Genomic DNA, 13178 nt, shown 5'->3' with positions numbered 1-13178 from the left:
AACTTCACTTGTGTTCCAATGACCACTGTCACAAAGTGGACGCTTGCTGGTGCTGTTGCTCACCTTTACCCAACAGACAGTACGCAAGACACAGGATAAAATCACTAAGAAGTAATTTCATTTCTTATCTTTTTCATTGTTATGTCCCAAAACACCACAACCACCACAATAACCAATAAACTAACACAATAAATACAACCATTCTCTCCTCCCAGCAGCTTCGTCACACTCCCTCCCAACTCCGGCTGCCTTGCTGGGTCTCCACTAGTCCTTTATATAGTCCTTGACCCGGAAGTGCCTCTGTCCTTCCATCCATGTGATTCATCAGCACTTCCGGGTCAGATGGAGACTTGTATTTTCTTCAACCCGGAAGTACAGTAATCCCTCCTCGATTGCGGGGGTTGCGTTCCAGAACCCCCCGTGAAAGGTGAAAATCCGCGAAGTAGAAACCATATGTTTATATGGTTATTTTTATATTGTCATGCTTGGGTCACAGATTTGCACAGAAACACAGGAGGTTGTAGAGAGACAGGAACTTTATTCAAACACTGCAAACAAACATTTGTCTCTTTTTCAAAAGTTTAAGCATGCTCCATGACAAGACAGAGATGACAGTTCTGTCTCACAATTAAAAGAATGCAAACATATTTTCCTCTTCAAAGGAGTGTGCGTCAGGAGCAGAGCATGTCAGAGAGAGAGAGAGAAAAGCAAACAATCAAAAATCAGTAGGGCTGTTTGGCTTTTAAGTATGCGAAGCATCGCCGAACAAAGCAGCTGCAAGGAAGGGAGCAATGTGAAGGTAGTCTTTCAGCATTTTTTAGAGGAGCGTCCGTATCCTCTAGGCCAGTGTGCGAACAGCCTCTCTGCTCACACCCCCTCCGTCAGGAGCAGAGAATGTCAGAGAGAGTGAGAGAGACAGAGAAAAGCAAACAATCAAAAATCAATACATGCTGTTTGATCTTTTAAGTATGCGAAGCACCGTGCGGGAAGCATGTCGCTTGACAAAGCAGCTGCAAGGAAGGGAGCAACGTGAAGGTAATCTTTCAGCATTTTTAGACGAGCATCCGTATCATCTAGGGGTGCGAACAGCCCCCCTGCTCACACCCCCTCCGTCAGGAGCAGAGAATGTCAGAGCGAGAGAGAGAGAAGCAAACAATCAAAAATCAATACATGTTGTTTGATCTTTTAAGTATGCGAAGCACCGTGCGGGGAAACATATCGCTTGACAAAGCAGCCACAAGTAAGCCCAGCAAGGAAGGGAATAATGTGAAGATAGTCTTTCAGCGTTTTTTGAGGAGCGGCTGTATTCTCTAGGGGTGCGAACAGCCCCCGTGCTCACAATATATTTGAGGAGTTTTATTTAATACGTAATACGTGCTCTGGTTGGGTAGCTTCTCAGCCATCTGCCAATAGCATCCCTTGTATGAAATCAACTGGGCAAACCAACTGAGGAAGCATGTACCAAAAATTAAAAGACCCATTATCCACTGAAACCCAAGAACCAGCGAAAAATCTGTGATATATATTTAAATATGCTTACATATAAAATCCGCGATAGAATGAAGCCGCGAAAGTCGAAGCGCGATATAGCGAGGGATTACTGTACTTCTGTCCTTCCGTCCCCATGACTTGGGAGTACTTCTGGGCTATATGGGAAACAAAAATTCCCGTGTCTCACTGCAGCATCACCTGACAGCACCCACGGTACCCAGCAGGGCTGTGAAGCCGAACTTCATCTCCTTTAGTGCCCTATGGGAATCCGGGGCACTGCTATGCTGCAGGGAAGTCGCCATCTACCATCCTGGGTGTGTCAGCCGGGTTGTGCTGCCAGCTGTCCATCACACTACATCGTGCACACACTTTCCTTCCCTTTAGCCCTACTTTGGGTTACCTTTTTACACAAACAGTGCTATATTTACATATATCCTTTTATCTACTTAAAATATAACCATTTAGAGGGAATAAGGGAGTATAGGTGCTGTATGCATGCGTGGATCAATGCAAGTGCTTTTCAGAGTGCTGTGTAAATTTTGGTTGCTTTAATACTGTCCTAAGGTATGTGTTTACAATGGAATATAATAAGCAATTGGTAAAGGGAAGTGTAACTGCTCCAAAAAAGCATTTGGGGGTCTTGATCTTACTGGCATAGCCCCCTAAAAGATGTATACTTTTTAAAATGGATTTTATAATTTTCAAAAATACTGTGTCATTTTCATTTGAATGTAGGAGTTACTGTATGTTAACATTTTCATATACCATAATATACCTAATGCATTTTTAAAGATGTTTTTTATTGTAGTTTCATGAACTTTCTAAATTTCTTTACTATAAATCATTCTCATGATAGTTCTTTGTAGATGTATTCTTTTCATAATTTTCCAGTACCAGTTAATAGTGACTTTATTTTGTTTAGAATATGTTTGAAACAGAGTTATTTAAACTGTAACTTTATTTTTAATGTGTTTTTTTTTATTATTTTAGGTATGCAAGCTCAGAGAGAAACTACAGGAGAATAAACAAGGTCGTGAGCTGGAGCAGCATAAACATATAGTCCTGGTAACAGATTTGAAAGCAAAGCTGCATGAAGAAAAAATGAAGGATATGCAAGGCCTCCGGGAGGTCTTGATTAAGCAGCACGAACAGGAATTAGCACGTGTGATCAAGATCAAAGATGGGGAGCTACACAGACTGCAATCTTTAGTAAATGTTTTGCGTGATGGGGCAGCTGACAAAGTAAAGACAGCTTTGTTGTGTGAGGCCCGGGAGGAAGCCCGCCGTGGATTTGATGGTGAACGTACAAAATTACAGCAGGAGATACAGGAACAGAAGTCTGCTAAGAAGCAGATGGAGGAAGCCTTGAATAACCTCATGCAAGCAGACAAAGCCAAAGCCATGGACCTAAGAATGGCATATCAAAACCATCAGGATGAGATAAACCGAATTAAAAGGGATTGTGAAAGGGACATTCGCAGGCTGGTAAGTAATCCTTTTTTTTTTTTTTTTTTTTTTTTTTTTTTTTTTTTTTTTTTAAATCCATCATTTTTCTTTATAATGCTTAGAAGTTGAACAATACAATATATAGAAAATAATCCCCTAATTAGAAATAGTGGACTAGGTTTAAAAAAGTAATGATTTCATGGTTTACTAACTGTTAAACACTCTCTCTTTTACATTCTTATTCTAACCTTTGTTCATTCCACCAGCAAGATTTTAATATGTGTCACCTTGTAATCTTAAATTCACCAAAACCTACTTTTTGTCATGTCTAAAATTACCTCTGGAATAAGGGGTAAATCTCTGAAGTCTTTGGGCCAACATGACACAGTGCCCTTAGGCAGCCCCTGAGACCACTGCACTATCTGAGCCTTCTCTTGTCCCTAAAAGGTAAAGTCTTGTACACCCTCAGTTTAAAGGAAATTTCTTTCAATCCAGGAAAGTTAATTGTGCAGAAGTCTAATGCATTGGAGGAACACAGCTGACCTGTTGCCTGCCCTACATTTAAAGGAGGAACATGACCCCATTCCTCCTGGTTTACAACTGTGTATTGCCCACAATCTGCCAGAATGTGTTCCAACCTAACATCAACATTGAGGTCTGTTTCTGGATTTTTGTGAAAGGTCAAGCATTCCTGGAACTTGCTAGAATGCCTGTCCTCTAGCATCCTAGAAAAACATTGCCAGATTCCTTGTAGGTCATTCTTCTCTTTCCAATAGTCCTCCTGGGCTTCTTCCCTGTTCTGTGCTACTCTTATTTGCCTGGCTAGCAAATCATCACTCCATACTGTAAAAGATGTTACTTTTTTTACAGTGTGTAAAAACAAATCTCCTTTATGACTATCGTTAGTGAGTGTTACCCACAAAGCTTCAATGCAGGAGGTAGAGATGTCTTGACACCTTTTTGCTTGCTCCATTATGATTTTTTTTCTTATAAACTGGAGTTTTGTTTCCTAGATTAAAGTTGATTCTTTTTATTAGTACTAGAATATTATTATAAGATTACTATAAGTGTTGAGGAGACATGTCTGTATATTATACAGTTTTTACACAAACACACATTCATCTCTGATACATCAGACAGGATAGGGATTTATAAGAAGGTCCCAGGCAATACTGTTCTAAATATCGATTAGTCATGTTGAGAGTCACCCGCCTCCATGTCTTAATAAATGATTTTCTGATCTCTAACCACAGTTCATCTGTGTTATCAGTGATGCACTCTTTATTTCTATATAATTATAAAGAAGGAATTTTCAAGATAATCTAAAAAGAGACTGAAGAAAAGAGGGATCTGCATTGTTACCATAATCTGATTCTTGAATTATGCAGACTTTGCCAGTATCAAAATTACAGTATTGTGTTTTTGTTTCCCCATCAAAAGGTCAATACATAATACCATAAGTATGAGAGAAATACAGTAAGTAATGTCAAAAGTGTGTATACTGTGGTGTGCAAAAGTATTCAATCCCCTTGAAAGTCACCGTAATTTTCTGCATATCAAAAGATTTCTACACATTTATCCATTCAGTATTTTTCATGTGAACTCTTATGCTGTAACAATACATTTCCAAAGTTAAAATAAACCATTTTCTGTAGATATTTAATTGAAGAAGAAAAACTCAAAAAAGTCTGGCAGAGATATTCAAGCCCTACATGTTAATAGTTTGTTGAGAACTCTTTTGCTGCAATAACAACCTTAATTCTTTTCTAATTCTTTTACATATGCACTCGGAGAGTTCATATGTAAAAAAGAGAAAAAAAAAGGGGGGGGGGGGGGGCGGACGATTTCTTAAAGTACTTAAATACATGTGGACTTCGGTTTATTCCAAATGTAACTGTAAACAATGAATGCACTGAAATATTTAATTAGAATACAAAAGTAGTAGTATAAATTAATATTTGTCTAAATGGAAAAGTAGTGCAATTAATTTTACATTATGAATTGAGAAAAGAAGTTTGATAAAGTTATTCAATATACACTGCTTGATCTTTTGAAGCACTATTTTATTCAGTATTTTACAGAAAAATAGATTTAATTGTTTCTTATATTGAATGGAAATTTCTTACCCAACAATGTCAAGCAAAGGTTATGGACAACTATACATCATGCAAATTTTTTAAATGCCTGTCTTATGTTGTTACCTTAAATATGTAAGGTTAAACCTAGTATTTCAAATCTCTATTTAGCAAATAAAGAAATAGAGAACAGTTCTGTTTAAAATATTGCCCACAGCTTTGTTCAGTTATTGTACAAATAACTCTGGCAAATACTATGCATCAGTCAGTGTATTTCATCATCTTCTGATTAACTACTTATTCAAAATGGTAAAACAAAGTACTATAATCCGCTTGTTCTGCACGTAGAATGGTTTGACCTTGATGTATGTAAATGTCACATTTGTTATGATGTATATTTGTATATTGTTTATATTTGCCTGCAAATGAAATTGCTAGAAGCTAAAACAAAAATTATGTTGTAAAGAATATACAACTTAATTGCATCACTGTGACTCATAAGATAAATTAATTCATTACTGTACTTAATAGTTGTTGCTGAAATCCTCCTCTTTCTTGTGATATCAAGATGGCCCATTTCAAAATGTGATGCAGAATGATTGCTGACAACCCTTACTTTTATTTGCTACCTGTCTAAGACCAGGAAAAGTCAGTGATAGTCTGGAACATGTAATCGTCCGGTGGAGAGTATAACTGCAGCCATGTGGTCTATACTCTATTTAAGGTATTTAACATTGACTTGCTTATGTACAGCTGCTTTGTTTTGCTTTGCTATAGTGTCACAAAACCTGATAATTCAACCTTGTATTTAGTAGTTGTTTTTTATTATGTACCTTAATCGCTTATTCTTTAAAACTTCAATTTTCTTATATAGCACCTTTCACAGAACATGTTTTCATGAGTACCTTTTTCAAAACACTTAATTGTAGTATTTTGTTGCAGTTCCTGGGTAGTATAGGGAGAAAAAGATTTTTTCAATGCTCCACGAATTAGAACAATTAACACTGAATCTGCAGTGATTTTTGTATTATAAAAGGTAACACTGATTTAATGTGCAGAGATGTTACATTTGTTAGTATTACTTTCATATTTTCCGTCCTAATGCAGTTGCTTTTGACATGTGACGGAGAGCTTTTGTCAAGTAAAGACCCCACCTCACAACTTTTTAACATAGCATTTTATAAAACTCTTGACTTAATTTGTCAAATGTAGGCAAGATATGCCATTTTTCTGTAAAGCCTGTTTTCTTCCTTTCTTGCCATTTGGTGGTGCTGTTGTCTAATAGATTCTTTACATTTTTTCTTATTTTTATTAGGTTTTTGTCTGTGTTTTGGTATGAGATTAAGATATGATAATTTTACTACTGTTTAGTACAGGTAATACTGCTATTCAAAGCACAGGCTGTACTTGATATAAATAATTATGTTTAAGTATTAAAAAAAGCTGAGCAAAATAATTAGTTTTGGTCTTTTTCTATAGTTAAAACAAAATATTACTTTAATGTACTATATAGTAGGTACTTTTCACAATTGGTAAAAATAATCTTTATGTTTTCTCACTGGCAGTTGTCACATGGTAGATGGTTAATGTTAGGAGCTCATGGATTTTAGGTATCTTATAGGCAATTAGATGGGTAAGGTAAATAATGCGACTCCAGAGTCGTTTTTTTCTTCCAGTATTTACATTTTCATCAGTAAGTTGCATATCGTTTAATTTTGCCTACATTATAAAATTGAGTGCCTTATGAGGAGCTCGGATCCAGGGTCATAGCTGGCTTCTGCTGTATGTATTTAAACAGTATATTGGTGCAAAAATGTAGCACCTCACCCAGGTCATTAAATATGTAATCACATACCTATGTTTATTAATGCCTGGAGAGTATTTTTGCAATACTTTTAAAAGAAAGATACAGGTGATCTGGCCTGCCTGTTATGAACATATTATCAAAGAAACAGATTCTGTTATTTATTTATTTATTATTTATTGTCATAAAATTAAAATTCATGAGTTCCATTACATTTCCTCATTATTATAGCTTTGTGGAATAAATCATGGAAATCAGCAAATTACAACAGATAAAAAAATACTTTCTTCATGTTAGAGGAACTGTACTGTACCGGTGCCATGAAATTTGACTTTAGAAATTTTTTTCTAAATTAGAAAATCTTTTCTAATTCTAAACTAATCTAATTCTTGTAATTTGTGTAATCTGTTTGAATTTGACATTCTGTGCAGTCATGGGCATTGCATCAGAGTGAATCAATTCGAGTAAAGGGTGAGTGGAAAATGACAATGGACTGGCTTCCCATCCAGAGATAGCATCTGGTGCCAGGAAGAAGCTATAGGTTTAGTCTCACACTCTTTGTGAATCTGTAAATGTATTCAAAAATAGAATGGATGAATAAAAGATTTAGTTCAGTGTGATACTTGGTGTTAATATTGCTTAATTAATCACTTAAACTTGCTGGGAATGTAGTGAGTATAAAGGAATGTGGCAAAGAAAAGACTTTCCAGACACCATGTCATTTTCAGCATACACAAGCAAATTATGATTTAATCAGTTTCTTCATGATGGATGTGTTTATCTGATGTCAATAGAATATTGTTATAATTGAGTAACTCACATTGTGTTTTACTAAAAACATTAATGAGGCTCCTTTTTAAAGCTTTGTCATCAGGTTCATGTAATGATGAGCTTGATGTACAAACAGCATAAAGTTGAAAGGTGGCACATACAAAACTGTGTGAAATGCTAGCATTAACAGGATACACCAGACAATGTCATAATTGTATTTGTATAGAAAAGATAGGTGCTGAATGAAAATGAATGCTGGTTAGTGGAAATCATTATCAGTCTGTCCTGAGTGCAAGTTTTATAATGAAGTTCCATGAACGATGAACACTGTTTTTTAAAGTGGAAAGTTATTTAATGGTTTAGTAACACAATGTACAGCATTCTTATGTTAAGAAATTTCTGTAGAAAGTTTCTAGCCCAGTACTATCATTGTCATTAATAAGAATATTGTAAAGTATTCCTTGTACATAACACTAATGTACACTGGGACAAGCATTGGATACCAATGGTTTTCAACATTAAAACTGTTTTAATTCGAACACTTAATATTTAATATAAATGGGCACATGAGCATTGAGGTCAGTATCAATTAAGCCATTTACTGAGAAAAGGGAGGAACTGAAGCTTGGCAGCAAATAAATAGAACGCCATGACACACACTTAACTTTGAATAGTGAGTAAAAACTAGAGTTCCTGGAGTAAACCAGTATGATCATTCAAACTCCACAAAGAGTTGTATTAAAGCTAATACCTGTGCGTAATGTGTGTATCAAATATTGTCTCATAATTCCAAGTGCTGTAGCTACAAGTCACACCCAGTCTGGGTCAGGATGCAAACCCATGTCATGTCCTGTGCAGAAAAATAATCGTTTGAGCCGCTCAGTTGAATGGATATATTGTCTTTAAGACCCCATTTCAAAAAATAAAAATGTATATACCAATAGTATTACATTTCTTTTACAGTGGCAAGGTATAATTTTCATTCATTGTTAATTTATGGTGACCGTAAATTGCATGACAATATGCGGGATACTATTGAATGCATGTTAGGGATATTCTTGCTTCAGTGGGGAAAAAAGATGAATTTCTGGGTATTTCAGCACTTTAACTGTAATACGTTTTATCAATTTATAGCACATTTCACATTGATTCTTATTTAGATTTCAAAATGAAATACTGTGTGTATATTGATATCTCGATAGTTATTTCAAATAGCGTTAGATGTACATTTTAGGTTTGATAGACTTTATTTTAGAGGGAAAATGATGTAGTAATCATATACTACCACAAAATTCTTTACAATGGTATGGATACAATTCAAAATATACAAAACATGAAACTGCTTTCAAGTAACTTTAACAGTTAAGGGCTAACATATATGTAAGTTAAAAACAACTAAATAATACAGAGGAGAGAAGAACAGACCGATTATTTGAAAATAGATATCAGTTTGATTGAACCTATTGGCGGATTCTGTTCGTAGCAATTTTGAATCAAGGTAACAAAAGGAGAATGTCATATTTTAAGGCAGGATATTAATTTTTTAAAAGTTAATAGAATCTTTTGAGTCAACTATTCCTCCTGCCAGGGCTGAAAGACAAACACAAAATCATCATTGTAGTTGTTATGAAAATATAAGTTTTGATTTGTTTATTACTTGATATTGTCTGAGGGAAAAGTGTGCATAATCCAAAGGTGTTAATAAAAAAATGATCTATTTATCCTCTTTAATAAAATCCCTTTGTGCATCCAGGTATCCGTGTGTGTGTGTCGTCTGGTGAAGTGCGCATGCGCGGGGCACGGTGCGATGCGTGATATTACTGTCAGAGAAAGTTAGAGGCGTTTTACGGAAATACAAACCAGTATTACTGCGAGAAGAAATTAAAGGTACACAATACAGTGATGCATATTACAGCCACATACAAGCCAGTATTACTGTCAGAGGAGATTAAAGGCATATTACCGACGCGCATGCATGTATTACCGCCAGAGAAAATTAAAGGTATATTACGGACGTACAAGCCAGCGGACGTACAAGACAGCATTACTGTCACAGAAAATTAAAGACACACAATACACGGTGGCAGCCCACGAAGAACGGTCAGCTCAGCAAGTGAACATCAACAAAAGAAAGGCTGAAAGAAAGAAAAATCCGACCAACAAAAAGAATGAGGTCAAAGTCCCTTGCCATTTAATATAGACTGTTCCTACTAATGTTTATGCACTACTGTTCTAGCGCCTGTTATTGTAACGGGCTAAATGACTAGTAGTACAATAAAAGGTGTGGATAGTTTATTGTATATTTTATTATCTGATGAATATTTCATGCCGGGGTAGGAGAAGTACTACTAGGTTGTATAAACACATGTTAAGAAAAGGTGACAGTTTCTGGAGCTCATTATATTCACTCATGCATTTCATATCTTGACTGAAGTTCAGTGAAGCACTTTTAAATAAGTCAGCTCTTTTGAATTTTATTGAATAATTGGGAATGTATCACTTGGTGTTTTTTCGCTTTTACCTAAATCCAGTGAAAGGTTTGTTTCCATGGCAACCATCAAATGTTGTCATATTTTAACCTGTTTTATAGTAAAGTCAAAGTAGGACAAAGGTGCATGTGAAGCATGGGAAAATACTAAGCTGTGGATTTTTTTCCTAGACTTCTCATACAGTATCCTTTTAGGATATAAATTGCAAGGTATGTCCATATTATATACTAAAGTACCAACTACAAATAATATTGTTAATCTTTTTTGTTGTTCCGAGGAATAAGGTTAACTCTCTGAAAGCAGTACTATCTCTTGATTATCGAGGTAGCATTCATTTCCTTTTATTTAATGATTTTTTTTTTTTTTGGATTAAGAGTTTGAAAAGAATTGTTGTATTAAATTTGATGTGGATGAATATATGGTAAATATTGCAATCTGATCTATATTTTTGATTAAAACAAGGAGTAACAGTTACAAAGGACTGAATTTGAAGTCATGCATAAGTTTAGAACAATTGATGAAAACATGTAAGCGTTTTGTAAAGCACAGTAAGAACGTGTAATGTCAATAAATTTGATTCCATTAATTACTGTACATTGTTTACCCCTGGGTTTTCCTCTGATGCATTTCCTTCATGCTTTAAGGTAGATGCTTCTTTATAATGCATACTGAGGTTAGTTTTGCTAGAATATCTCACTGTATGATTCAAAAAATTCTTAACATGAGCATATTGTGAAATTAAAATTACAAAGGTATAGGTAGATCATAACATATTTGTGACCTGAAGGCTCATTCTTCTTTAGTGAGTCACTAAATTATTTATCTTTTGAAACTGATGGTTGTACTCTCTTATTGTTTGTAAGCACAAATGTTCTTTTTACGTATTGTTCTACCTAAGAAAGGAATAGTTTCTAAATGTTTAGATAGCAATGTGCCCTATTGAGAGTATTCTCTGATTGGTCCCTAAATTTTAAAACTTGAATGTGATCCTGCCATTGTTTACTTTGATTGAAGCTCAGGTTTACATTGAAATATATGCTGCTGTTAACAATCCAATGCATTAATGCATGGATCACTTCATGAGCACTTATAAGATTTTGTTTATAGGTAAGTAAGAGAAGTAATGTGTAAAATTTGTGCATTGTTGATTTTATATCATAGCATTGAAACTAATTTCACGTTTCAACACAATTATTAAAAAAAATATATAAATACACACACACATACATATATATATATATATTTTTTTTTTTTTTTGAATTTGGAAAATTATACATTTTATATTCATTTGTACAGCATATTAATACATGATAATTGATAGAATAAACTTATATTTGGTTAACATATTTGGAAAATGCCAATATATTGCATGTTGATTAGTACATGCAAGTAAGAATTTTACTTTACATGACAATAATGACTCTATGTAAACCCTATACAGAGACAGGAGGGAAAAACAACAGTCTTAAATAGTGGCATGTGAATTTATAATGGAAAAGCCACAGAAACTTGTGTTATAGCAATTGAATATGCTGTTTCTTTTCAGGGTAATACATCAGTATAACACATAAGACACCGCCACTTCAAGTGCTGCTTTGCATATACATAGGCAATCATATTGTATGGCTACATACTTAAATGATGCTTTTTAGGAGTCTGATCCCAGACAACAAATTTTAAGAAGTGTGAATGTGTTTCTTTTCATTTTGTAGCAGCTTTCATAAAAACTGAGTAGTATACGAGGGTTGTTTCATAAGTTTTGAGACTCTTTTAAATAGATCCAACATGGTTTGGTCAATTCCAAAGAAAATTTTTACTCACATAACCTCGTTATTTGGCAACACTTCAGTGCTGTTCAACATACTCTCCCCCGATTTCAATGCACTTTTTCATGCGATAAATCCAACGATCAAAACAGTGACGAAAATCAGGTTCAGTCAGTTGGTCAAGCTGCTCTTCCACCACAGAAATGAGGCTGTCCCTGTCCTCAAAATCCATTCCTTTCAGCTCCTTCTTCACCGTCGGGAACAGCCAGAAGTCACAGGGTGCCAAATCTGGTGAATAAGGGGGCGGATGAAGGACTTCAATCCCAGATTTGGCGAGGAACTCAACAGCTTTGTTTGACTTGTGAGGCGGCACGTTGTCATGGTGAAGAATGAAGTTTTTCAAGGTGCGATTAGGGTGACCTCTAGTGAGATTTTTGAAAACTTCTGGAAGGCACAGGGTTGTGTAGACATCAGAGTTAATCGTCGTGCGTTCAGGACGTGGAACTGAAGCAATAATTTTTTGTAGCCAAAAAAGACAGCAAACATGGTCCTCTTGGCTGACCTTTGGCGCCTGCCTTTCAGTGGAGGAAGGCAACCTTTTGGACCCCACTTCGAGCTCTTTTTCTCATCTCCATCTGTAGCTGGGTGGGCCAAAAATTTATTAGAAGATGTGAAAGGATTGTAGAACAATAGAAAAAAATTTTGTCCGCCTCCGATGACGGCAAGTGACCGAGTCTCAAAACTTATGAAACAACCCTCGTATGTTGAACAAAAATCATCTGGCACTTTTTGCTTTGCGCCCTCCCCCACCATAATCTGTTGTCTATGGGGGAGAAACGAAAGCTTGAGATTCATGAAAAATTTCGATCTCCATTTTTTGACTGATCTCTTAGGATCCCCGATACCAAAAACATTGATATCTCGATGAAGGGTGAGTGTGTCTGCCTGTCTGTCTGTCACAGTTTCTTGGGGACTGTCTAGAGCTAAAATGGCTTGATGGTAAAATACAAAACTCAGAACTTAAGCCTGAAATGTGATGGCAATGTGCCGATTAGTTTTTGAGCCAAATTGTGCAAAAGAAAGATGCATTCTAGAGGAACCCTCAAATACTGTAATTCTGAAATGAATTATGAATTTTTCTCATCTGTTGTTATCGTCGTAATGACCTATTTTATGATCAGAAAGATCAGCATCAGAGAAGTAAATTACTGAAATGCCGTAGAATAGTTTGGGCCACATGGTTCCTAGGGTGCAAAGCCTACTGACGCTTGCGTCCGAATATTTAGACTTTAAAATACCAAAACCAAGGGAATCATCCTTAATTTGGAAATATTTT

General features: G+C 35.6%; 1 protein-coding gene across 6 annotated transcripts in view; it reads left to right on the top strand.

Moving 5' to 3' along the window:
- LOC114651841 (janus kinase and microtubule-interacting protein 1-like) overlaps positions 1 to 13178 on the top strand; it is a 558596-nt gene that overhangs the window by 427473 nt on the left and 117945 nt on the right. For all 6 annotated transcript variants that reach the window (XR_007935128.1, XM_051928216.1, XM_051928214.1 and 3 more), the window contains one exon: positions 2482 to 2976. Coding sequence is in view for 5 of the 6 variants with exons in the window: in XM_051928214.1 (XP_051784174.1) it covers positions 2482 to 2976 (495 nt within the window). In the remaining variant the exon portion in view is untranslated. The remainder of the gene's footprint in view (positions 1 to 2481; positions 2977 to 13178) is intronic.

Source organism: Erpetoichthys calabaricus, chromosome 5, assembly GCF_900747795.2.
Source record: "Erpetoichthys calabaricus chromosome 5, fErpCal1.3, whole genome shotgun sequence".
Classification (NCBI taxonomy): Eukaryota; Metazoa; Chordata; class Cladistia; order Polypteriformes; family Polypteridae; genus Erpetoichthys; species Erpetoichthys calabaricus.
The sequence above is the reverse complement of the archived record's forward strand: the minus strand, read 5'-3'. Positions and strand labels throughout refer to the sequence as shown.